General features: G+C 33.6%; 1 protein-coding gene across 1 annotated transcript; it reads left to right on the forward strand.

Annotated features, from left to right (window-relative positions):
- The first annotated feature begins 1,705 nt into the window (after window positions 1-1,705).
- On the forward strand, window positions 1,706-25,557 carry ALDH5F1 (aldehyde dehydrogenase 5F1). The gene is made up of 20 exons (XM_047314364.2): window positions 1,706-2,021; window positions 2,590-2,703; window positions 2,919-3,018; window positions 7,627-7,675; window positions 7,829-7,916; window positions 8,042-8,152; window positions 11,261-11,323; window positions 11,415-11,525; window positions 12,088-12,153; window positions 12,238-12,315; window positions 12,418-12,495; window positions 17,972-18,038; window positions 18,645-18,730; window positions 18,996-19,028; window positions 19,132-19,164; window positions 22,907-23,007; window positions 24,413-24,498; window positions 24,668-24,774; window positions 24,858-24,935; window positions 25,323-25,557. The coding sequence occupies exons 1-20, from the start codon at window positions 1,884-1,886 to the stop codon at window positions 25,359-25,361; spliced, it is 1,626 nt and encodes a 541-aa protein (XP_047170320.1). The 5' UTR covers window positions 1,706-1,883; the 3' UTR covers window positions 25,362-25,557.
- Window positions 25,558-27,774: the final 2,217 nt, after the last annotated feature.

Consider the following 27,774-nt stretch of genomic DNA (forward strand, 5'->3'; position numbering starts at 1 on the left):
CTTGGAGAGCAAACCTTTTAAAAGCTTATGAGCCATTAGCCATAGTGGTCTCTTCCCCTTGCTTGAGTCCTATATTTTAGAGGAGGAGAAGTCATCTCATCACATTAAAATGACTACATGAACACCATTTTTCACCAACATCAAGCTTTTGCAAACCACTACCCATTTCGGAGTCTCCCATTGGGTTATATAGGTTAGAGGAGCTTATTCCATAATTTGGCAATCCAAGCTTAGGTTATCTTTATTTTTCCTTGTGTTTTCCTAACATTCTCTTATTGTTGCTATCTTTGAATGGTCTAAAACAACCTCCCTTACACACAAAACAATTATAGCAGTAAATGTTGATGATTTTTAAAATAAAACTGCATCTAGCTTAGAGGTCCAAAAAAATACGTGTTTTTAGTCAAATGAAAGTCCTATTTAATTTTAGTTTCCAACAAAAATAATAATAATCTCATTTGGAATTCCGTGTATAAAATTATGAGTAAAACAATCAACAAAGGTCAAAGTTAAATAATATTGTCCTTGATGTTTTCCAAGTTCTATTTTGGTAGTTTTGATTACTTTTTTGTGTCTTCTAAATTCTCTTAAATGTGTTGTATAACATGTTTACATGTGCTTAGTCTTTTTTGAGTCGTTTCTTCATATTTTTCATTCGGTCACATCATATGTTTAGGTCTAGTTCTTTATATATCATTACTTCTTAGTCAAGTTATTTTTTAAGAAAAAACAAACTCAAAAATATTGTTCAAGTGTGTTTTCAAAGCTGCATTTATATGTGCCTTTGATGTTAATATGATATTGTAAGTGATGTGCATTAGTAGTGAGATAGCCTTAGAGAAGTGTAGATAATGAAAACTACTTAAGTTAGTTTCTACTGTATTGCATAAACTTTCTCTTTCTTTCCTTTAAGTATTATGTTTTTGAAAACTTTCTTTTGTACATTATTGAGGAATAATGTATACATGAAACATACTTGTGTAGTTTTTATGCTTAATATCAATTATGAGATGCTTTAATTAGTAAAAAAGTTTTACTAATTTGAGATGTTACACTTTTAGTAGTAAAGCAAGTCAAGCCTTATGTGATATGTAGGAAGTGAGTGTTAAGTTTCTATGATGTTGGTTGTGTGTTTATTTACCTATAATTGTATAAAGAGTTCAAAACATTCTATCCTTAGAATATGCGACTTAATTTTGTTATATTGAAAAAATATATAAATCTATGTCTAGAGAAGTATAAGGATATATAAACAAATTATATCTATGTAACTTTTATTTTAATATCAATTATAACATGCTTTAATTAATAGTATAATTGTATTAATAGGACCCATTTTAACCATTATTTAACTTTTCTTTTATCATTGTTTATATAAATTATTTTATTATTTGATTATTTCTATTATTTTATTATTGTTTTAAATGTAATTAATTACATATAATAAAATTATAAATATTAGTTATTTTATATCTATTTTTTTAAAATAATTATATGATAAAATGATTTTTTTATTATTAATAGAAAAGTGAACAGACGCATGTGTTTTTTTTCCTCTAATTATTATAATACATTTTTTTATTTATATTTATCACCGGTGAATACACTTAGCACATGTGTCAGAATAAAATAACCAACCTAATTGTTTTTAAAAGACAAAGTAATCCACAAAATTTGGGTTACTTTCGACTTGCCGCTGGAAAGCAACCTAAAACTTGTCTGTTGCGGACTTAACCGGAACGGTTGTACTGATCCCAATTAACACCACATCTGTGGCATTCATTCCTTATATTTAGATTAACTTATACCAATCATGCATCCACATTAACCTTTGTGACACTCTTGCTGGTTCATTTTCGTAAGACAATTAGAAACAATCGCTAATGGCGGCACGGAACCTTTGCTGCATGGCACTGCGATCGTCAAAGCTTCTCTCTCGCCCTTCCCATCTTCTCTCTGTTCAGATGCGGATGCAGATGCAGATGCAGATGCTGTCCTCTTCTCTTCCTCTCACCCGAAAGGCAAGCCCTTTCCGTCTTTTCACTTTTGCACCGTTTTCATTTTCTGACCTACCCACTTCTCACCGTGTCTTAATGTTTGAATTTGATTACAAAGTTTCAATCTTTTTACCTGCATTGGACATATTTTCATCCATTTGTTCAAGAGGATAATGTTGATATAACGGAAGTTTTACGCTTATCTTAACCTTTTTAATGAGTTTAAAGTAAAATTCTATAATTTTCAACTATATTGTCCTTAGAAATCAATCACTCTTCAATTGACTCTTAAAGTAATTATTACGAAAGTCAACAATTTTCAATTATAGGATAATCCATGTTTGAATGACGACACTACAAGCAACATTTAATTCTTTGTTTAAAGTGTGAGCGACATGAATCTGATTTCTTATTAGTATTGTTAATAGTTCTGTGCCCAAAATTGATATTTGAATGAGTAGTTTGATGTAATTATCATTAGAGGACCAAAATAAAGATACTTAAGCCTAATAAATGGGTGTTTGTTATTTTATTACTATTGTTTGGGATATTCTTGTTACTTGTTCATGGGTCAGGTTTATTTGAATGGCAGATGAGCATGGATGCACAGAGTGTTGCTTCCAAGCTTAATAGTTCTGGATTGCTGAGGACTCAGGGCCTTATTGGAGGGAAATGGAGTGACGCTTATGATGGAAAAACCATAAAGGTATACTTGATGTTTTCTTTTTTCTCTTCTTATTCTTCTTCCAATGTTTTTTTGGAAAAGTGCAATGGAAGAGATGCAGCATGTACTTGCTGCTTCGTGGTCTATTAATGTTACTGATAATAGTAGTGTAACCATGCAGCCTGCTTTTTACTTGAAATTTCTTTGTTTTAATAGTGTTATTGTTTTAGCATCTTATATATTTGATGCCGTGGCAGGTTTATAATCCAGCAACTGGTGAATCTATTGCAGATGTGGCATGCATGGGTGGAAGAGAGACGAATGATGCAATTTCTGCTGCCTATACTGCATATCGATGTATGAAACATCCCAGTTTGATGCTGTATGTTATATTTTAAGCTACGAACAGAAATATAGGATAATATTAAAATATATTAACAGAAATTCCTCAATATATATGCCGTTTCCTAAGATACTTAGGGTGTGTGTGTATTTGGAGGAGCCAATAAGGAGCTTATTCGAGCTCTTTATGAAACTTTTCAGTTTGGTATATTTCAGACTACAAGTAGTGACCAAAACTAAATATGTCTTTCCTAAGAAACATAAGGGGCGTTTGGAAAATAGCTTATTTTTATAATCTCTTTTTATCGTATTTCATTAAGCTTTGTGGTGAAGTTTATCAAAATAATAGTTTATCTCTTGTCAGAGAAAGATAAAACCAGAAGAAACTATGTAATATATTATCATTTCTGTGATACGTAAAGCAGAATTCAAAGGGAGCATTTATAGTAGCTACCCTCGAAAGCAAAAAGACCAAAAACCAAAATAGAATCACCGAAAAGTGACAGCTGGAAATAACAACCTAAAGGGGAATATTGTGATAGTGTAACGGAAAGATATACATATATAGAGAGAAAATAATATCTTTTATATTCTTTATTTTTCGAAATGTTGAAAAACTGAAAGAGTTACAGATCTGGACTTTAAAAGATAAATCCTTGTGAACTTAGAATGTGCATCAACAAAGGTAACATAGTATGTGTAACCAAAATGCGATGGTCCCTAGAGCTTAGTAAAACTTAAGTACAAAGGAGTTGTGTAAACAGTTTTAGAGGTAGAAGAAGGAAGTCTATGGGACTTCCCTTTACAACAAGAAGACCATAAATCAATAACTTTTTTTTATTGACAGAAGGAATATTGCAACGATTAAGTATGAGTTTAAGAACATGAGTAATTCATTTGGTTGTCACTCTCCCTGTCCTTCTCTTTGTCCTTAGGTCATTGACTTTAGTGGAACTGATTGTATATCTAGTAATCATTCTCTTTCCTCCTCCTTTACTACTACTACTACGACTGCTATAAATTTTCCTGTTATAACTTTTATTAATGGTTGACAAACACAAACCTGTAGCATTGGTACTACCCAACCTGGTCCATCCTTTTTTGTTGACTTTGTTCTTTATGCCCCTAACTATCCTTGTAATTTACAGTCTAACATTCGATTGACCCAATTCAATGACATTATCTTCACTTTCAATAGAAATAAGTTACATTGCTAGACTAGATATTAGGCATGATGGTCTCTCAATGATAGTTCATGCACACAATTAAGAGACCTTGAGTTGACAAAATTTCAGAAGATGGTGTTGAGTGTGGAACATTTGTTTAGTTTGAATTGTGAGTCATGTTAGTTAAGAAAACATATTTGTCAGTCTTTTGCGACACTGAATAAACTAGTTTTGTCTCCTTTTTAACTAGTTCACTCTAATATTTGGGGTCCTTCACATATTGTTATTCCTTGTGGTTTCAAATATTTTGTTACCTTAATTAATGAGTATTCTAGATGTACTTGAATTTGGCTATGAAAAATCGATAAAAGGCGTTTTCTATATTTTAGATTTCTTTTAGAAATCAAAACACAATTTTGTATATTCATACATTTTGTTTTAGTAGTGACAATGCCCGTGAATTATTGTCTCATCAATTCCAGTAGTTCATGACATCTAATGGTATTTTTCATCGAACTTCTTGTCCTCATAGCCCTCAACAAAATGAAGTGGTTGAACTTGAAAACAAACATCTTATAGAAACTACTCGGACACTTCTTCATAGTCATCTTTCTCATTGTTTTTGGAAGGTGGTTGTCCTTAGAACATGTTATCTCACAACTAGATGTCATCAACTGTCCTAATTTATAGGGTACCCCATGTTGTCTCTTTTCTTCATTGTCCTCTATACTGTCTTCTTCCACATGTTTTGTACATAACCTCATACTTGGTCAAAGAGAAACTTTCTCCTCGATTGTTCAAATGTGTCATTGTGGGATATCATTGTTTACAACAATGGTATTGAAGTTTCTCTCCTAATCTTAATTAGTATGTTGTGTTTGCTTATGTCTTTCTTTGAGTCTATTTTGTACCATACACCTGTTTCTTCTAATGGTGACTTATTTACTTCCCCACTACTATCAATGTTCACATGAATCTGCCTTAAATCAGGATGCTCTTCCAATACCTTGATGGGGGTATATCAATGTCATTTGTGACCTGTTGAAATTCTAGTACATGACCCATTTTTGACATAATGATATAGGAGGCCATCCCTTGTACTAAATCCGCTCTCCTTTGAAATGATTGGCCAATTACTACTCATAAAGGTACACGTTCTACTCATAACTCAATTATCATTACTTTCTATCATACATTATACTTGTTCAGTCTTGTTAATTTCTGTTCCAATTCCTAAGTTTTCAAGTGAAGTTTAATCTCACCTGAAATGGTGACAAACAATAATTAATGCATGCCCTTCAAAGTAGTGGTACTTGGGAGTTGATTCCTCTTGTAGCTAACAAATACTGTTTTAGGAGTTGGTGGTTGTACAATGTTCCAAGAAGACCTAATATAAAGTTGATCGTTGTATATCTAGTTGCCAAAGGATACACACAAATCTATGACCAAGATTATTGATATTTTCTCTTCTATTGCCAAAATTATATATTTCGACTTTTTTTCTCCAATGCAACTATTTATGATTGGACTGTTTCAACTTCACATTAAGAATACATTTCTATGTGGTGATCTTTGTAAGAAAGTTTGCATGGAACAACCACCTGAGTTTGTACTCCAGGGGAATGATATGATGTCATCTTCACAAGTCCCTATGTGGCCTCAAGCAATCATCTTGGGAATGGTTTGGGAATTTTCAGATTGTCATCCAATGATTTGGAACGATATGAAGTTAGGCTGACCATTCTATATCTTATCGTCATTCTCCCTAAGGATGTATCTATCTTATTGTTTACGTGGATGACATAGTTATCATAGATAATGATAAGGATGGTGTTGTCCAACTAAACATTATCTTGCTCAAAAGTTCTGAACAACCAAAGACTTGAATTTCTTTATTCCATGGGTTGAATATTGGTACAATACCAGTTTTCAGGCATCAACCAAGTTTACACCTTTTGAAATAGTTTATGGCCGTCCACCTCCTTCCATGTCCCGTTTTGTTCCCGGTGAAACGTCAATTGAAGCAGTAGCGCAGGACCTTAAGGACAGGCATAAGGCACTTAAGCAACTGAAATTTCACCTTGGACGAGTCCAAGCTCAGATGGTGAAATTTTCTAATAAGAAAAGGCGGGCAACTACAATTCAGGTGGGAGATTGGGTACTTTTGAAGATTCGACTTCACAGACAGATGTCTATGCCGACCAGATTACATCCTAAACTTGCACCCAGGTATTATGGGCCTTTTCTAGTCCTAAAGCAGGTTGGTCAGGTCACTTTTCGTTTTCAATTGCCAGAATATGCAAGGATACATCCAGTTTTTCATGTTTCCCAACTTAAGCTCGTGGTGGAGAATCACCATTTCACTGTAGAGTAGGAATCTCCAGGTGAGCTGCAGTACAAGGAGTCAAGTTGTGTCCCTCTCAAGGTTTTTGATCGCTCTTTGCAAGGCCTCAATGTTCCATATGTACATGTTGAATGAAGGAGGGGGTCCTGACAACGCAATTTGAGAGGAAGAAGCACTGAATAGAGATCAATTTCTTGATTTCAACTTTGAGGACAAGGTTTTTCAGACCCCTGGCAGTATTGATAGGTCTTGGAAGGTTTACATTAGAAAAAATAAACACGATAGTTAGTAAGTGGTGGTTGGGGGAGTTAGGAGGAGTTTCATAGCCGTTAGGGGTAGTTTTCTTTGGTTGTTGACAATTTGCTTTGTCAGTTATGTTTTGTTTATGTCTTTTAAGGAGGTGGGTGTGTATTTTGGTTGGTTGTTGAGTGTTTATTTCAGAAATAGGATCTGTCTTGTGTAAGGGAATGTTTTCCCTTGACTGTTGTTGATTGCTTTCAATGTTTTTCCATTCAATAAAACTGTTTCTCACTGTGAGAATTCATAAACCTGTTGTGATTATTTATTTTGAGATAGTATCTAGGTTTGTTGATACCAAGAAACCTAATAGATATGAACTTTAAGGTCTCTCGTATTTATTGGGAAGACAATCATTGTGTTGGTGATTTGGCAAATCTTGGGATTTATGATAGACTATTTTTTAAGTGGTTTAGTTTCATTCTTCGTGTTATTAGTTTAGATTTTTTTTAACGAACTCCTTGATTTTGGTTTTTAGCTGTACCCTTTGTGGGATAATGGTCGTTTGCTTTTGAGCATGAGTTTAGTTTGGTCCCTCCATGTTTTTGTATGTTTTTTTCCCATTTGTATATAGCTTTCCTTGTGATGGCATATGCTTGTTGAGTGTTGGGGTGCCAGCCTCTCTGGGATGCCAAGGTTCATAGTAATATCTAACATTTATTTAAAACGATGCCTCTCTATTCTTATTGTTTAACAATAGTCATACCCTTTGCTAATATATTAATGATGTATTAGTTCTTGGTTCTCTGAGCAAAAGATGAAATCCTGCCATTTTGGACCATGATAATATTATGATGACTAAAATTTCCTCTGTAGCATGGAGCAAAACCACTGCTGCTGAAAGAAGCAAATTTTTGAGGAAATGGTATGGTTTTTCTCTTTTGATTTCATGAGTTCATGAAGCCTGCATATGTTTCTATGCAATATAGCTTGACCTATCATGATGGAAGTTCCCGATTTTGTATTTTTTTTTTGTGATAATAGTTACGTCTTGTTAATTTTCTCTTCAATTTTCAAGGTATGATTTGCTAATGGCACATAAAGAAGAACTTGCACAACTTATAACCTTGGAGCAGGGGAAAACTCTTAAAGAGTCTATTGGTGAGGTACATAATGGGTGAACTTCTATCGTTTGGTACTTGGCCAATTGTTTTTCCTTTTCTTTCTTATGTATTTTCCCTGATTGAATTTCATTATGGTTACAATATATATGTAACTTACTATTTTACAGATAAACTATGGGGCTGGATTTATTGAGTTTTCAGCTGAGGAGGCAAAACGTGTATATGGGGATATAATTCCTGCACCTTTATCTGATCGGAGATTGTTTGTTCTTAAGCAGGTAGACTCGGTGTCTTAAATTTTTATTTCAGCAATTTTATTATACATTAACCAATAAGGTATGGCTTAGGGGATAATGGGATTTGGCTTTCTATGCCACTCTATGGTGCATTTGGTTTAGATGAAATGTCTATCATCTTTAAGGATTCTTCTCAGCTTAAACATGTCATGAATCAAAATCCTTTTTATGACCACTATATGGCCCACGGTCTTTGTTAGGACCTTAGTCGTGGACTCCGGCCCAGTCACTAGGCCCATAATATGAAGAGTTTATTACTAAAGTAATAGGAAGGGAAGCATGGAGCAATTGCTGAGGTAGTAGTGAGAGTGAGTTGTGGGTTGGTTGTGAAGGTCACTGGGATGAGAGGGGACATTAACGATTGTGGATAGTTAGTTATTGGTAAAGAGCATTTGTTCCTTTGAAGGAGCCTAGCATTTGGCAGTAGGATTTTCAATTCTATTGCATTTCCTCTTATGCATTCATAATACACTCATTTTCCTGATTCCACCACTGATCTTTTATTTCTGATTGTGGTTTCTAACAAATTGGTTCTATGTGTTGGATAACTCAATTTGGGAGGATGCTTTGAGTTTTTGAGTTAGCAGATTTGTTTTTCTCATCTTATGGCCCCATGGGCATAAAACAGTTGAAGCTTGCATTTCCAACTTTGCTCCTTGGTACCATGGTCCTTTCCAAATTATTGAAAGAATAGGAACAGTGGCGGACAAAATTCAGTTGTCGGATTAATCCAGTATTCCATGTTTATTTGTTAAAGAAGGTTGTTAGAAGTTTTATAGTTGAAGAGGATCAGCCTACTGATTTGAAGGGTGACACAGAAGGTTCCTTTGATTCGGAGGCAATAGTGGCAGCTTGTAGCATAACCAAAGCAGGGGATTTAGTTCCCAATTGTTGGTGCTTTTGAAGAAGTCATTTGGGCGAAGGTGTTCAATTTTTGGAGTCAGATTCAACGTTTTATACCTGAGGACATGAATGTTGTTCAAGAAGTGACAATGTTAGGACCCCATTTGTGGACTCAGGTCCAGTCTCTTGGTCAGCAATGTGGAGAGTTTATTCCAGATCAAACAGGAAGGGAAATAGGTAATAATTATTGGGGGTAGAGAAGGAGAATGAGTAGTGGATTGGTTGTGAAGAAAATTCTGTTATAAGGTTCTTAGTGGTATAAGAGGGGGCATTACATGTTTTGGATAGTTATTCATGGGTGGGGAGCATTTGTAGCTTCAAAGGGCCCTAGCTCTTGGCAGTAGGAACTTTTATTCTATTGTATTTCCATTTGATGCATTCATAATAGTGACATTTTCATCATTCGTGTTTCTTTCACAACTGATATTTTATTTCTGATTGTGGCTTCAAAAAGTCTCTTTATTGAAGTCTCCTTAATATATACATATTGGGATTGAGAGCTCTATTTAATTGTTGTCTTTATTTTCCCTGTTTGTTTTATGGTTTAATTATGTTCTTAGGTTTTGAAATTTGGGTAAATCCCCTTTTAGTCCGTCAAATAAAAAGGTTCTTTTTTGTTTCCTCAAATTTATTGAAATAGGGTTTGTTTTTAAGTACTAAATTTGAGGGACTAAAAATGGTTTTAAATTTTAAATCTCAAACCCTAATCCCTTAAAAATTCATTTTAATGCCTCAAATTTAGTGTTTAGGGACTAAAATCATATTCTTTTTCCAATTTTGAGGATTAAAAAAGTTGTTTAAATTTGAGTGCATAACCAGAATTACCTTAAATTTCACAGACTAACAACATAGCCTTATTTATTTAGGGTATATAGTTAGTTCAGTATGGTAAATATTAACATGTGATCTTAATGCAATAAGAAAAAGAAAAACTAGTCTTATTATAACAATTTTAATTCTGTTAGTTTTGTTTGAACTTTGTATATTTAGTATAATTGAGCATGTGTTTGGTATTTAGTATTGGTCATGTGCATTTATTAAAGGAAAAAATTATGTTAATATGCAATTATTCTTAAATGAATCACTAAAGATTTTCAAATTTACAAAGCAAAAAGGAAGTCCTTTCAAGGATAATTGCATATTAATTTAATTTTTCCTTTAATAAACACACACGGCATTTACAAAAGACCAAACATGTGTTTAACTACTTTAACTTAACCATTAATTGGTTAAATATAAAACTAACGGAATTAAAATTTTTGTACTAAGACTGTAACTTTGTTTTTTATTGTACTAAAAGTGAGATATACAAATTCTTTTTGTACGAATTAAGTTCTCTTCCACCCCTCCATTTCCTATGTTCTAGTAGAAGAAAATGGGAAATGGTGCTTCTAAATTATATTGATGTGAAAAATGGCTATTAATAAAGCCAAAATATGCCATTGTTCAAGTGTGACTGAATATTTTATTTTAGGTCATATGTCAAGTAGGATCCAAGGAGGCACACAAATGGAAAGTATACTCCCCTCTTATTAAAAGAAATGACATTAGGTTGTAGCTATATTTTTATACATCTGTATTTGAAAGGTGTTGGAAATTAAACATCGACTAGCGCTAAGGCGAGTTTATAATATATAAGTGGGTACAAATCTTATCTTATAAGCCGATTTTGTGGGGTTGAGTTAGGCTTAAAGTCTACTTCTTAACATGATCGATGGATTAGAGCCTATCTTGGCAAATTTTGATGTTTGTTTGATCTATTGTTCCACTCGCTATCAAGCCGATATAATGTCTAGTTCTATACTTGATATGAATATACATCAGTGTGAAGGCGGTGTATTGGAAGTCTCACATTAACTAGAATAAGATGAGTTTATAATATATAAGTGGGTGCAAAATTCACCTTAAACTGGTTTTATATGGTTGAGTTATGTTTAAAGTCCACTTCTTAATAAAAGGAATATTCTTGTGATTGTTGAGGAAGCTTTTTCCTCAGCAAATGAAACATATATTTTTGTCTTGATTTCCAATAATTTAGTGCATGTGAATGCAGCGGGAAATTATTGTTCCAGTTGTCCTTTATACTGGAAGTTCTAGAATTTGATTTTACCGATTCTAATCAGCTTGATAGTCCTGATTCCTAGTATTTATGTAGATGGATTATGTTAATGTCTTTGGAATTTGCAGCCTGTAGGGGTTGTAGGTGCAATTACACCTTGGAACTTTCCCCTTGCTATGATTACTCGAAAGGTATCTTTAGTTTTGAATCTTCACAGCCAAATTTGACCCATTTTTACTTTTAAGTGATTTTACAAGTTTTTGGCCCATTCTAATATATCAGGTTGGTCCAGCCCTTGCATGTGGCTGTACAGTGGTGATAAAACCCTCTGAACTTACACCTCTCACTGCTTTAGCTGCTGCAGAACTCTCCATTCAAGCTGGAATACCAGCGGTAGTTTCTTAAAGATATCTTTATGACAGTAATGAAATTTCATTGCATATTTTGCTAAGGCTCCATCTTTTTCGGTGTGATGTTTTGTAATTTTGTAATTTTGTAATTAAATTGATTGAAAATTGTTATTTTATCATAAATCAACAGCTTGATTGTTATGTTTGTATGTGGTTCATTTTGATACTTTGGAATGTAATCTACTACGTGTTTATGTGGAAATTATATTAAACTGTGTGCAGTTATTCTGTTTCCTTTGTCTTTTACTAACTTTAATGTTTTACTATTAATATTTTGGTACTGTACAATGTACTTGTTGCGTATGTGAAGTAGGTCTTCAGAAGAGAAATACTAAGTTGGCTCCTTTGGACACCCCTAATCATCATTAGTTTCTTCCACTAGATTGTGTAAATTTTCCAAAAGTCTTTAGTTACCCATTTCTTATGTTGCTATATGTTTGAGTCTTCTTCTTCCAGTCTTTTACCATAATAAACCTTCCGTGTTTTTTTTTTCATCCTTCTCACCCTTGTTTATGATTTTAATGGGTGTGGTATTTATGACACAGGGTGTTGTGAATGTTGTAATGGGAAATGCTCCTGAAATTGGAGACAGTTTGCTTGCAAGTCCACAGGTTTAGTGACCATTTGATTTTATGAAGCAATTACCTTGTGAATGTAATTGAATATTTGAGAAAGAAATTGTCAACCTTATTTAGGTAAGGAAGATCACATTCACAGGCTCAACAGCTGTTGGAAAGAAATTAATGGCTGGTTCAGCTGAGACAGTTAAAAAAGTATGCTTTGATTTTGTCATTAATTTCTTCAAATACTGGGTCTGTGCATCTAATATTTAAAAGAATATTTTACCCTTATATGCATGTTTTTTGGATTTCTAGGTATCTCTGGAACTTGGTGGCAATGCACCTTGCATAGTTTTTGATGATGCTGACCTTGATGTTGCAGTAAAAGGAACTGTAAGCTAGAAATGACGAGAATGCATGTTGGCTGAAATAATGTTTTTCTTTTAATATATTTGTTGATTTTTTGGGTCTAATTTGGTTACTATGTAGTGCTTGAAACCATTTGACAATGACTCAGGAATAATGTAGAGTTCTTGTTTAACTACAAAAACTTGAGCTGAAACCATGTGTTTCTTTGACAGCCCATGGGCTTTATTTATATTGAAAAAACAAAAATAATGCAATTAATAAAATGAAATTTAAGCTTAACTCAATCCTACAAAATCAACTTGTAAGGTAAGATTTGCACATGCTTATATATTATAATTTGATTTTATCTCTGGTTGAGGTGGACTTTTCAACACACCTCCTCATGTTGAGGATTGACCATCTCTGAGTGTGGGAGACGAGGAACATGTGACATGAGGCCGAACAACTTGCTAGGATAGACTCTAAATAATTCTAATAACACCTTAAGAAAGTGTAATTTAAGCCTAATTCAATCATATAAAACTAGTTTGTAAGGATAGATGTGCATCTAGTTATTTACTATAATTTGGCCTTATCTCTTGGTTGATGTAGGCTCTTCAACATTGGTTGGGTCTTTTTCTAGTCTTTTTCTAATTGGTGAGATTTGACATTGTTGTAAAACAGTAGTAGGATGCTGGAATTAATTATTCTCTCATTCATGCTTTTGAAACAATACATAGGTGTTTAAAAAGAAACAAACTATTGTCTAATTAAGGTAAAAAATCTCCTGAAATAAAGTCTCTAAATCAGGAGATATCTACCCAATAATACCTGATCTTAATAAAAGGAAATTTGCCCAATAATTACTAATCCTAATCCCTTAATTTTAGGGATTACACATAATTGCAGGATTACACATAATTGCTATATTAATTGTGCAATAAATTCACATATTCTGACACCCCCCTCAAGCTGAGGAATAGATATTGGTCATTTCCAGCTTGCTTATAAGATCTTGGAAGATAGGGCTATTGAGACCTTTTGTTAACACATAAGCTACTTGTTGCCTGGATGGGACATACACCATGCATAATAGACCTTCGTCTACTTTTTCTTTGATGAAGTATCTATCTATTTCAACGTGTTTTGTCCGGTCATGTTGAACCGTATTATGTGCAATTTCTATTGCTGATTTATTATCACAATACAGTTTCATGGGACCCTTCAAATCAACTTTCAAATCATCCAGAATAATTTTTATCCATAATAATTCACATATTCCTTGAGCAAGTGCTCTGAACTTTGATTCAGCTGATGATCTAGACACTACATTCTGTTTTTTACTTCTTCAAGTTACTAAATTTCCACCTAGGAAAGTACAATATCCAGTAGTCGATCTTCTATTAATTAGAGATCTTGCATAGTCTGCATCGGTGTAGGCTTCAAGGTTCAATTTTTCATTCTTCTTGAATAGGATTCCCTTTCCGGGAGTGCCTTTTAAGTAATGTAGAATCCTGTAGGCAGCTTGAAGGTGAGACTCCTTTGGTTCATGCATAAACTGACTTATTACACTTACCGAATGGGCAATATCTGGTCGGGTATGTGCCAAATATATTAATTTTCCAACCAGCCTCAGGTACATCCTTTTTTCTACTTCTGGTTCATCTCCAGATTTACTCAGTTTGTGATTGGGGTCCATTGGAGTTGTTGCGGGTCTGCATCCAATAGTCTTTGTCTCAGCCAACAAATCGGTTATGTATTTTTGTTGGGATATAAAGATTCCTTGGGTAGAGTATGCTACTTCAATTCCTAGAAAATATTTCAGTTTCCAAGCTCTTTGAGATCAAATTCTTGGACTAGTCTTTGTTTCAATTTTTCCTTTTCTTTTTCATCATTCCCAGTTGCTATAATATCATCCACATACACCAGAAGAACTGTTACCTTCCCCTTTTCTGAATGTTTTATGAACAACGTGTGGTCTCCTTGGCTTTGTTTGTAGCCAAATCCCTTCATAACTTTTGAGAACCTCCCAAACCATGCTATAGGAGATTGTTTCAGTCCATATAGTGCCTTCTTAAGTCTGCACACCTTATTTTGTCTATCTCCTTCAACCCCCTGTGGGATATTCATGTAGATTTCTTCCTCTAGGTCTCCATGAAGAAAGGCATTTTTAACATCATACTGTAGTAGTTTCCAATCAAAATGAGCAGCTAAGGATAGAAGAATCCTTAGAGTATTCATTTTAGCAACTGGTGCAAACATGTCTTCATAGTCTATTCCATATGCTTGAGTGTATCCTTTGGCCACCAATCTTGCTTTGTATCGTTCAAGTGACCCATCAGCATTATATTTTACTGTGAATATCCACTTACAGTCAACAATATTCTTTTCTTTGGGTTTATCCACAATTTCCCAAGTGTTATTCTTCTCTAATGCTGTCATTTCCACCGGGAAGGCGGCGCGTGGGGAACTCGCGGCGGAGAATGGCCGAAAAGAAGCGGCGCGTGGCGACTGGTGCGGAGGCTTCGGAAGACGGGACCACCAGGGTTGGGTTGCGCTTCTCAAGGCGCACGTAACCCTTGACTTCGCCGGAGAAAGCGACGCTTGGCGGCGGCGGACAGTGGCGACGACGACGACAACGGACAGCGGACAGCGGAGTGAACGGCAGAAATGACAAAGATGATGCCGCCGACGGTAGACAAAGAAGACACAAAGGTCTGGCTCTTGATACCAACTTGAAGAGTTGAGAGAAGATGAAAAGTCTTATATTTTTCACGTAATGAGCCTAATACAACTTACTACTGTATTTATAGGAGACAGTAGTTCTGAAATATAAAAGGGCGGGAAGCCCCTAACAAATCCCTAACATAAATATTAATAATAATAAAGACACTATACTTCAACATTTTTGAGTTGGTTACCAAGACAAACCATTGACTCTAGTACCATATTCACGTAGCGGAATTTAAGTCTTACTCAATCTTACAAAATTGTCACGAAGATATCAAGTCTAGTACCATCAATGTTGGGACAAGTTTTGATATTACCCACATGTATTAGTTTAATTGCCATGTCTTGCCTGAGGTAATAGTGAGGACCAATGTTGTCACTAAGATATCAAGACAAACCATTGACTCTAGTACCATATTCAGGTAGTGGAACTAACTCAATCTTACAAAATTGTCACTAAGATATCAAGTCTAGTACCATCAATGTTGGGACAAGTTTTGATATTACATAGATGTATTGGTTTAATTGCCATCCCTTGTCTCAGGTAATAGTGAGGACCAATGTTGTTAAAATTGCGATCTAGATCGCGTACTTGCACGATTCTGCGAGTTTTCACCTGCAAGCGAGTTGATGCGGAGATCAGATTGAAAGCTTCCTAGATCGAAGTGATCTTCTGAGGTAGCTCGTTGGATCGAAGGATCGTTCGTCGTGTCGATCTTCTTGGTGCACCTTCTCCATCTTCATGGTGCTGTGATATTGGAGTTAGATATCATGTTTTATTACTATGATGACTTGACCATGTTTTAAAAGAAAGTGACCTGATCCAGTTTTAATAAAAAACTAACCTAGCCCAAATAATAAGTTCGCTAACACTTATCTTTCCCTCTTTTTTGTCAGGGTTTGTTGGGTTTATGAGGGGTGGGGGTTCACTGGGGAGATACAATACCAATGAGACGTGAGCGCAATCACATAAGGGATTGACACCACTCTCAACCCAAAACCTTAAGGCAATGGGTTTCACCTTTATCTGGTGCTCCACTTTCTCATTTTTGTCCAATGTGAGACTTAGACTCACACTTGGATTCCCAACAAATCTTTCCCTTATGGATGAGTCCCTTCCACATTGGTACACTCCCCCTCCAGCAAAAGCATTCCCAACCACGAGTACCCCTTCTCGTATTGTCGTTCATCTTTAACGGGACACACTTACTTGGAACTCTTGCCAAGAAGACTTTCGATACAGGGACTATTATACTCACTGAGCCAGTCACCAAGACTAACCATCGACTTTGATACCACTTCTTAGGTTTATCGAGGTGGAGGGGGTTCACTGGGAGATACAACACTCTCAACTCAAAACCTTAAGACAATGAGTTAATGGGTCTTCACCTTGTGCTACACTTGGGTTCCCAACAAGGGTTAAGGGTCCACAACTCACCAAAAGAATAGACACCTCACTTTGCACATAAAAGGAGAAAACTCACGAGTCATACGAGCTTTCTACAACATCCACCTACGTTGTTGAAACTCATCGCCAACAGTCATCGTGATGATCGTGACCCTTACAACCATTGTTCTTCTCCATTTTTTCTCCTTGCGTCTTTCTTTTTCTCCTCACCATTCACATTTCTTTAGTTTGTATTTGAAGAAAAAATGGCATCAGGTGACACTCGAAGTGGAAGTGGAATTGGAGTTAGGACTTATCCTGCAAGGAGTCATTGTGTTTCTATTGATGGGAAAACAAGAAATCTGAAATGTAAATACTGTGAAAAAGTATTGACAGGTGGAATTTATCGACTCAAGCATCATTTAATAGGAACTTCAAATTATGTACATTTTATGTTTCCAGAAACTCCAATTACCAGTATGATTATTATTGGTCTTGGCTTGATGACTGAGGCCTGTTTGACTAGGTAGTTTCAATTTTAGTAGTGGATTACTGATACCATTCATGCTAGTGTTAAATAGCTCAATATTTTTAAGGCAATGTAGGTCTTATCGTTCATTATTTCTGCCACAGCATAACTTTTATGTTTGTTATTCAAATTACTTGAGTCTAGAACTAGTGATCCTTGCTTCCTGTTTCTTACAATAAGTGGTAAAAGACCAACTTAAGTTTAAATACCCACATTACAAAGACAAGTTCATATTGTTATCTTCTAGTCATCTGATCACCTTGACTAGATTTTTCGTTGTGCAACTGTTAGCTGATGAAGTTTAAGTTAGCTGATGAAGTTTAAGTATGTGTTCTTTTGTTTCAGGTATTATCTAGCATGATGTATTGGGCTGGTGAAGTGATTTTTTTAATTAAACTGTCTTTTCACTAGCCTTTTTGTGATTTTTATCCATTTTGTAGATTTTATTTCCTTCAAAAATTTTAGTAGAATATTATTTATTAATCATGTTTGAGATTTTAATATGTGCTATAAAATAACGTGCTCTCTATATCTATCAAATGAACAGAACTCCCACAATATGGGGGAAACCTCCCCAGTTTAATTTGAGCAGTTTTGGAGTGTTTATGTGGAATTTCTGTTTTTTGAAGATTATGGTTTCTGTGCAAGGAATATTTTGTTTATTATAATAATCAGCAATGGATTTGTGGTTGGGCAAGTTGACCATGGGATGGCATGGTAAAAACCAACAAAGCTTATAAAAATGTTAAAAAATTGAATATAAGCTTCCAAATTTTGTTAGTCTCTAAAACTGAAAGTTAAGTGGCATGTTGTAATTGTCCGTTCTTCAGTTATGATAATACACTAATTATAAGATGTCATTAATTTGATTGCAGCTTGCAGCGAAGTTCCGTAATAGTGGACAAACATGCGTTTGTGCAAATAGAATTATTGTACAAGATGGTTAGATTTAAAAGATAGTAAACTGTCAATTTTTTTGCAATTACATCTGTCAGCTCTTGAAACTTCTCATTCAAATGTATTAATGTTGTATGTTTATGATTCCCAATTTATGAAAACTTTTAAGAGAATTTGATACTTTTTTGTTTGCTAATCCATTTGATTAAGCTCCTTCTCCTTAATAGTATGAGTTTCCGAAATGTACTATCTTTTTGACAAAAAGTGTTCTTTTATATCAGTGTTCTTGATATGATCATGATGACATTGTGAAACTTTACTGGATTCTTACTAGCCTTTTGTAACCTTTCAATACCGTAATCATTAGTCTTATTGATCACGGCTACTGTGTGAATGGATTTTTATTTATGATCTCATGATATGACATTGAATTTGTTACGTTTTGAAAAATAAAAATTTCAGAAACAAAAACAGGAGAACCCAAGATAAACAATAATGATAATTGCAGTGACATTCTTATGAGATTTCTCTCCGAAGAATTTTATATTCCTTTTGATGGTTTTGTTTTCTGTTTGAAGTTCACACAAATTAGTACATTATTTGTTTTGGTACTCTTTGATTTATGTTTTACTTAATCTTTTCTTTGTGAAGGTATATATGAAAAATTTGCAAATGCACTCCGTGATGCTGTTCTGAATATGAAAGTTGGGGATGGTTTTAGTGAAGATGTGGCACAGGTAGTTGTTGGTCTGTTTTTGTTTTAATTTTTTATGTTAGTGGGGATAATTTTCATTTGAACCCACTGTCTACGCTTTTCCAACTTAGTGGGGATAATTTTCATTCAAATAGAATTCAGGTGCTGTTTGATAAATAATTACTTTCCTTTCCAATATTTCCTTTATATATATAATATATTGAGTGTCATTACTCTGTAGAGTCCTCTCCTAAATTTAGAGAAAATGAGTCATGGTGTAACTCAATTTCATATCCATCTCTAAACAGGGCCCTCTAATCAATGAAGCTGCTGTGCAAAAGGTTTGTGTTTCTCTTAATATTTCATTTTCTTTTTGTATTGTTAGAGGGTCTCCTCCAACTGATAGGAACAATTTTTTTTTTGCTTTATGATTTTTACTTACAGGTGGAGTCCTTAATTCATGATGCTACATCAAAGGTTTGTTGTCTTTGCTATTCCTCCATGTGATTATTTGCTTTAACTGCCCTGGCTCCCCTCTATGTAAGGCTGGGCATGGTCAATTCTGAGTTAAAACTAAACTGAACTGTTACTGAACCAGATTTTATTGACTTTATAAGCATAGAAGTCTTGTTGAAATTGTTATCATCGAAAATTATTTTGAGGTTTGGTTAACCAGTTCCTATTAAAATCCGAACTTTATCTTTTCACTTATCAACATGTCATATATCTTCATCCTGTGACGGCACCAAATATTTTACTTTGTGATAGGACTGACTACCGCATAGTGGTACATGTAGGATTTGTATGTGGTCTTTAAAAGCTAAACTGATAAATATGTCAGCATCTCTGTTGGATGGTGAAGCTTGTTGCTTGAATATTGGAAAAAATATTATTTATATAATCTTTTGCTATTGGAATGAATGGTTCTCTCTTCCTTTGGTATTAATGGCTTGTTCTTCATAGTCACTACAAAGCTTGTTGTGGTTAATGGCTTTTGTTTGTCGTTGCTGTTCCGAGAATATACATTTTGTTAATTCAGTGGATGAGTTTCGTTATAACATAAAGGAGAAAAATAAACAAGTTTTCCTACCAATCTTTAATATTGTGTTTTTTCTACAGAAGTCTCTTCACTTCCAATTTTATGATTTTGTTGAATAGAAACTCCTGAAGTTTTACATCCTAGCTTAATTGTTTCTTCGAGGAGTTCAAGTACATATTTATTTTGGGAGATAAATATCTTCTTTCCTTGGATAAGCAACATCTGTTCCAAGGAAGTACTTAAGTTTTCTCAAGTCTCTCATTTTCAATCAAGCTACTAATGTTTCCTTTAAAGCCAATTTCTCTATTTCATCATCTCTTGCAATAATCATGTCATTGACATTGACAACCAGTTGTGAAGTTTATACTTGTAAGGGAGTCTTTTGTGATTAAAGTATGATCTACTTGACTTTGTTTATATCCTAAAGAAACCATTACTTTTGTAAATATCCCAAATTATGCTCTTAGAGATTGTTTAAGACCATAAAGGCATTCTTTAGGAGTCATGCCTTATTCCTTCCATTGAGTTTCAAATTTGGAAGGAATCTCCATGAACTAAGAAATTCTTCACATTCATATGGTCTAACCCAATATGAGCTGCCAGAGTAAGAACAACTCAAATTGTGTTCATCTTTGTTATAGGACAAAAAGTCTTCTTATAGTCAATTCCATAAGTTTTTGTATCCTTTGTATTGAATATAATAAAAACTAGGTATAGGATTAATCTCTCTTGTGTAAAAAATACACATAGGGTAATGTATTTATAATAATGAGAATGTAGGTTAAGCCCAAATACAAATGAATATGTAAAAATAACATAATTAACATAGGGACTATGTTTCCCTAATTAACATAAAATGCAATATATATAACACTTTCTCTCAAGATGGTGCATATAAATTGTATGTACCAAACTTGTTACAAATATAATCAAGTCCCGGTAAAAACTTAGTGAAAATATCTGCTAACTGATCATTTGAGTGATGAATTCAATCTTATGTCTCTAGATACCATCTTTTCTCGAATGAAATGACAATCAAACTCTTAAGTAAAACTCTCCGTGCATTTCCCCCAGCTGTTGGTGCCAAGAAATCAAATCCACCCTCAAGAATGCCAATATCTTTACGGATATAAAGAATATCCACGTGCATATTATTACCAATAGCATATAAAAATTCACTCCTATTGTTGTTACCCACTCCAAATTCTTGAATGTAATCTTCCACCCTTTCTTGTTGTTTAATTGTTCCCCATTTTCTAAAAGGTCGAGACAAAATCAGTGAAATTGTTACGTATCCGAGTTGGAGACGTAATTAATCACGATCACAGTAGGTAGAAAAGACAATGACTGAATGATAATGAACGAATGAATCTCTTTTATTGATGGTAATATCTGAATAAACAAAAGTAAACAATAATTGGGAGCATAACCTCCTTCAATTACTTGGGAGCATAACCTCCCTCACAGGACGCATAACTGTCTGTCAACAAAACTCAATAATCAAAAGCATGACCCTAACAATAGCCTCTAGCCTTATTTATACTAATTATTTCCTAAATAAAATATTTCCTTAGAATAAAATATTTCCTAGAATAAAATTTTTCCCTAGAATAAAATATGAATATTGTTCTAAATGAAATATTTTCCTAGAATAAAATATTCCCTTGAATAAAATCTTTCCCTAGAATATATTTCCTTGAATATCGCTCTATACTAAATATTTCCCGCATATCCTAACTGCGAGCAGTTAGGATAGTAACTTCTTCAACCGATCGGCTCATGTTCTTTGCTGCTTCCCGCCGTTTGGCTCGAGCTCTCACCGCCTTCAGCCGTTCGGCTCGACTCCTCACCGCCTTCCACCATTCGGCATGACCTCTCCTTGCCTTCCACCGTTTAGCTTGACCTCTCCCTGCCTTCCACCTTTCGGCCTGACCTCTCTCCTTTTCCAACCGTTCGGCCTTCTCCTTCTCTCCTATACCTTTTTCTCTCATATACCTTGTACCCTAACAGAAATGTAGAACGTGTCAATTTTTGTTTTTTACAACTCCATTTTATTGTGAAATGTTCACATATTTTAACTCATGAACAATACCATTATGAGACAAATAAGGAGAATTCATGATTCACATATTTAGTACCATGCATAATGTATGTCAATGTGACATGAGCACAAGTATCAATAATAGTAACAAACCATTTTTCTCCATAAATATATTCTAAAACAGGTTCCCCAACAATATAGTGAATAGAGTCGAGTTAGTAGTAGAACATATAAAACATCCTTTAGTACCATAGATGATTCTAAAATTACATTCCCATATCCCCGAATGGGTACACTATAATCATTTGCAATTGTAATGAGTTAACTATTTTATAGTTTAGGAAAGGAGTCATGTGATTAGTTATTCTTGAATCAAGAATCCGAACATTGGGCCAAAATATTGAATGCACTCCTACCTTTCATGGATAGGGTATATGATCCAAAGGACTTGGTCATTGATTCAATCATGTTCTCAAATGATTAAGTTTCTTTTTAAAAGAGCTTTCATATCAGACATTAAAAAAAAACAACAAAGAGATAATAAAGGATCAACTTTGATTAGTAAGAAAGAGAACCTGTTTGGCAAAAGAACCGAAAAAATTGAGTTCTAGTCAAATTGGAATCATATGAAATGTCACCACCCGTTGAAATAGGCTTAGGAGATCCCAACAACACTATTTGTGGCAGTGATGAGTGGGGCACATCTTTCTCCCCCACCACTAACCTCAACCAAGATAGCTAATTTTGTGTGCATATAATTTCCTCCCCATGTATTTATGATTATGTCTAGAGTGGAGGTTATGACATTTTCTTGGCTTCGTTGGCATTTCTCTGATGCTTGTTAAGCTACTGTGTTGTATGCTTGAGCAGCAACAGAGTCTAATTCCACAGGATGGGTTTGGTTACATTGAACAAACAATGTTATTATGAAAAACCAAGGTCTTTTAATTGTCTATTGGCCATCGTTCTTTATAGCTGTGGTGTATGAAAAGAAAAATTTATATTCAAAATATTTTCTCATTTTTTTCAGATGTACAACGTACAATTCTTTTGCTCTTTGAAAAATATTCCAAGGTGGATAAATATGTCTAGTAACAAATGGTTATAATTCTCACAACTTATTTCCTCTTTATCTGAAGGGGGCAAAAATAATTCTTGGGGGTAAAAGACATAGCCTTGGATTTACATTTTATGAACCAACGGTGATCAGTGATGTCAACATTGATATGCGCATATCCAGGTAAATCTTTTGCGACGTTGTCTAGGTTTTTTATTTGTGTTTCTCATTAGATTGCTAAGTTATAACTGACAACTTTGACATGATATTTTGATTGTTTTCTTCACTAATTGATATTCGCACAACATACCTGAGCTTTGGTATATTATAATATCTGGCCTTGTTAATTTAATGGATGCTGCACCTTAGATATCTGGTGCCCATGCATTATATTAGTGAATTCAAATTTCAAATTTCTTAAATAGTCAGGAATAAGATAAGATCAACATAATTGTTATTGAAAATTCAAAGTTTTTTTTTTTTTTGTTTTAATATGCTCAATGCCCATGCTTATGGATTGTTAGAAATATAGCTTCAGGAGTGGAGACTATGTCCAATAATCTGCAATGAGAGAATACTTTTCATTGAGAGTAGGATGCTTGCAGTGCCAGTGCATACTCAGTTATATGCGAACAAGCTTAGAGGAATTCAAACTAATACCTAATCAGCTCTAAAGCACTTTATAACTACTCTAAACTGGATATTATGTGTTTTCTCTGTCAGAATTGTGTAACTTATTTGGATGGGTTAACTTGTTAGAATTGGTTAACTTATGCATAGTATTGCCTGTCTGACCTATATAGATGTACTATGTTGGTATCCATATTGTATCTATTAGACTTTTCTAACAATGATAGTGTTAGAAAAGCTTTTATCAGAGAATTAGAGAGATATAGGGTGTAAGACACTATGTAAAACGGATGTATGCCTTAACATAAGAAGAGAGCCCAATCCTAGAAACTAGTCCATTAGGTGGGAGAGCCTAAAGGCTTAAAGTACCACTTGGGACTCTTAACAACATGTGTCAAACGCCCCCAGCTATTATTATCAGCATATTCTGTCACTGTCATTCTCACATTCCTTAATCAAACTCCACTCAATCACCTGTAGTCCCTTCCCAGTTGATCACCCTAGATTTTTGGGTAAAGACTTCCTTAATTATATTCTAATTCTTGACTCGGGAATTATAGTTTCCCTGTCACTACAGATAATTTGTGAACTGCTTTTTCTTTCTTTTTAAGATAAATAAACTGGATGTTCTGGGGTTATAGATGCGTTTTTATATACACAAGGTTAGTCTTTATGAAGTTCAAACTGCGAATGAGTTTTGTAGAAACGAAACTGCAAAATTGTTGAATCGTTTCATTTCATTGTTTGTATATCTTCTGAAAAGCTAGCTTGCACCTGACTTTGCTGATATGAGGTTTCAAACCAATGTAACTAATGCAATTTATTGTTGCATATTTCCAGAAATTTTAGTATAGTTTCATATCACTTTGCCTTGTCATAGTCAAAAGGAATTTTGTTTTCAATTTTCAGTGGAGTTTTTTCTCTGGTTAATTCCTCTATATGATTTGTGTTATACCAGAGAGGAAGTATTTGGACCCGTTGCACCCCTTTTGAGATTCAAAACTGAAGAGGATGCTATCAGAATTGCTAACGACACCAACGCAGGTAGTTCTTGTTTACTATATTTTCTAGCTTGATTCTTCTTTTGGAAAAGAATGGTTTTTGGCCCCCTCCCATGCTGCCATTTAAATGTTTCTAGTTTTGACCAATCTGGTTTCTCTTGGTTTAACTTTGTCAAATGTTTTTCACCATGAAACCACATGTACATATGAAGGTTTGGGTTCATACGTGTTTACGAACAGTATCCAACGATCATGGCGTGTAGCAGAGGCTCTAGAATATGGACTTGTTGGTGTTAATGAAGGAGTAATTTCAACTGAGGTGCGTCCCATTCCTTATTCAACGAGATTAAGTTGCAATGATGTATTTCTGATGGGTTTATCTATGCCTATGCATTGATGTAGGTGGCTCCTTTCGGTGGTTTTAAGCAATCCGGGCTCGGAAGAGAAGGCTCCAAATATGGAATGGATGAATATTTAGAGGTACGGAAAATTTTTCAGCTCTATAATTTTACTCTACAAACAAAATTTCTTCAAAGTCCATGCTGATTGTACTCGTGCAACTTTTCTCCTTCAAGCTTTGTAACACTCGGTTGCGGTTTAAAGTAGGTTTTTTCTTCCTTCACTCCCACAAATTCTTTCCTCAACCCCCTAAATTTCAAAATGACCATTTTACACTTTGTAAAAGTAACATCCAGAATTTCTGGACTAAGATTTCTAGAATAGGATTTGCGGAACACATGAAATACATTATGGAATATGCTTTCCGGAACAGGATTTATGTTTGAACAATGCATGCACCTCATTTTGTTACCTCATTCTTTACATTATTACGTGTGATATTGTTGAAGCTTGATATTACTTTTCCAGATAAAATATGTCTGCATGGGAAACATGAACAAAGAATGAAGTATGACGGTGCCAAGTTACAAGAGAGGAATTGAAGCACATTCATAGAGCTGCGTGCTTGTTGTACACTAATAAAAGCAGGCTTTGTTTTCTGTTTCTGTTTTTCATTTCTTTCTTTGAGATCTTATTCCATATTAAAAATTGTTATACGAGGTTGAAAAAACAATGCAAATAGCCTTTGACCCTTCTGCGGTAACGGTTTTTTTCTTTGGGATTTTGCGGTATCGATTAAGTGATTGCACGTTTATTAATGTTTAGATAATCTAAAATCATGTTAGACATTCATTATAGGTAATGTGATTTTGGATGAACATCTATATGTTTGGCATTATATTGAGTAATTTTGGGCTGAAGTAATTTTAGATAATTTTGTGCAGAAGGATAACATCTTCGTATTATATTTTACTATTTACTATTAGTTTTAAAAACAAATCATCTGAATATAAAATTATTTTATTTGAAAACCAGTTTTATCCAGAATTCATTTTCTAATATAATTGTATTTAAAATAAAAGTTGAAATCAATTGCCCCAAACAAGCTTAAAAGTCAAAATTTGAATGTTTTGAAATGATTTTCACAAACTTTTGTATTTTACAATTTTTGAAGTATAATTTTGTATTTTGGAATGTACTGTCTAAAATATGTTATTATGTATTTTAAAATATTAAACAAAAAATATATTTTAAATTGTATAGTGATATTTTGAATTATAGAGTGATATTATAGAAGTGTGGGAAAAAGTTGACGACAATAAATGTGTCATGTTAGGTTGTCATATTTAATCAAATCTCACGAGACGTGCAAGGACATTATCCTCGCGGACTGATGTTAATATGTGGGGCCTAGTATTAAAGTTTTATTTTTTTTTAGAAAATATGTATAAGTATATAATAATTTCGCATATGGGATTTAAGAAACCAAAATTGTTATCTAAATAAAATATTTTTAAAAGATATTTATTTCAATTAAATTTCAAGTATTTTTAATTATATTAAAATTTCTCTAAACGAAATTCAAATTTAAGTTGTCTTTTTATCTCTTAACAAAGGAGATAATAGATTATTCTAAGGCATATCAATAACAATTTAATCAGTTACATAAAATGTTAACTCATTAAAACAAACTCAGCCTTTTCACATGTTTTTTAACCTTTAAAAAATAATTTCTCTTAATTAATTTTAAAATTGATTGTATGCTAAACTAAAATTCTTGTGAGTATTTGTATGTAAGACTCTTACATACATGCAATACATAACTCAAGTTAAAGAATCTTCACCATTAATTGCTCAATACTCTTAATTATCATCTGACAAAATAAAGTATGAAGAATGCTAGTCTTACTTTAAGAACATATGATCACACAAAATAAAAATAAGTTATTCAGTAACAAAATAATTTATTATCTACTTAGATATCATTTTAAAAAGTATACGTGGATATTTTAAAACTTGCTGATATCTTAAATATTTGCAAATATTTAAAAATAAAAATATTTTATCATTTTTAAAATAAAATTTAAATAAAATAAAAAAGATATATAAAATATAATATAATTTAAATTAATTTTAATTTTAATTATGTTTAACTTAATAAAATATGAATTATTTTTTTTTTATTTTTTATGGTAATAGATACATGTAGGTGTGAGTAATATAATAGTCACATTCGATTTGTTTATAAGTGAGTATTGGAATATTTGTTACCCGATATCTACGGGTAATAAATATCCGCAGATACCTATTATCCATCACAAATTTTATCACAAAAACTCATTGGACGTGAATATTTTTGTCATCCTTAATTAGGAGTTTGTCTCCTAATACTATTTCACTATGATTAAACCGTGGTCAGTTATTTATTGCATGTATTTGAGAGTCTTAAATACAATATACTCACAAGAATTTTAGTTTAGCATACAATCAATTTTAAAATTAATTAAGAGAAATTATTTTTGAAAGGTTAAAAAGTATGTGAAAAGGCTTTGAGTTTGTTTTAATGAGTTAATTTTTTATGTAATTGATCAAATTGTTATTGATATGTCCTAAAATAACCTATTATCTCCTTTATTAAGAGATTAAATGATAAACAAAAAAGGTGTTTCAAAAAATAATTGATTAATTTCTTTATTAATTAATTAACTTTGTTTTAGCTAAAGAAACATTTTGACTTATTTTCAAATTTTATCAAGAATAATTGACTAGTGGCTTAACGATCTATATGTTGAGAGTTTGGAAAAAGAGATGGGCCACCTTCTTTACTCCTAGTTTAGACTCGGGGCAATGGACAACTCGTGTACTCTAGTATTGGAATGTTGATTTGCTTTTGTTTCTATATTCGAGCATTGTCATGCCGAGTTGTTACATGCTCATGTACTTAGGTCAAATTACCCATATGTTGGAATGCTAAATTGTT

Source organism: Vigna umbellata, chromosome 3 (genome assembly GCF_029865625.1).
Source record: "Vigna umbellata cultivar VRB3 chromosome 3, Vumbellata_1.0, whole genome shotgun sequence".
Taxonomy (NCBI): Eukaryota; Viridiplantae; Streptophyta; class Magnoliopsida; order Fabales; family Fabaceae; genus Vigna; species Vigna umbellata.

Excerpts from the sequence above, each read along its gene's own strand:
- ALDH5F1 (XM_047314364.2), top strand. The coding sequence starts at position 1,884 with ATGGCGGCACGGAACCTTTGCTGCATGGCACTGCGATCGTCAAAGCTT. Across the intron at positions 11,324-11,414 it reads TTGCTATGATTACTCGAAAG|GTTGGTCCAGCCCTTGCATG; the intron begins GTATCTTTAGTT and ends CTAATATATCAG. Across the intron at positions 19,165-22,906 it reads TTCATGATGCTACATCAAAG|GGGGCAAAAATAATTCTTGG; the intron begins GTTTGTTGTCTT and ends CTTTATCTGAAG.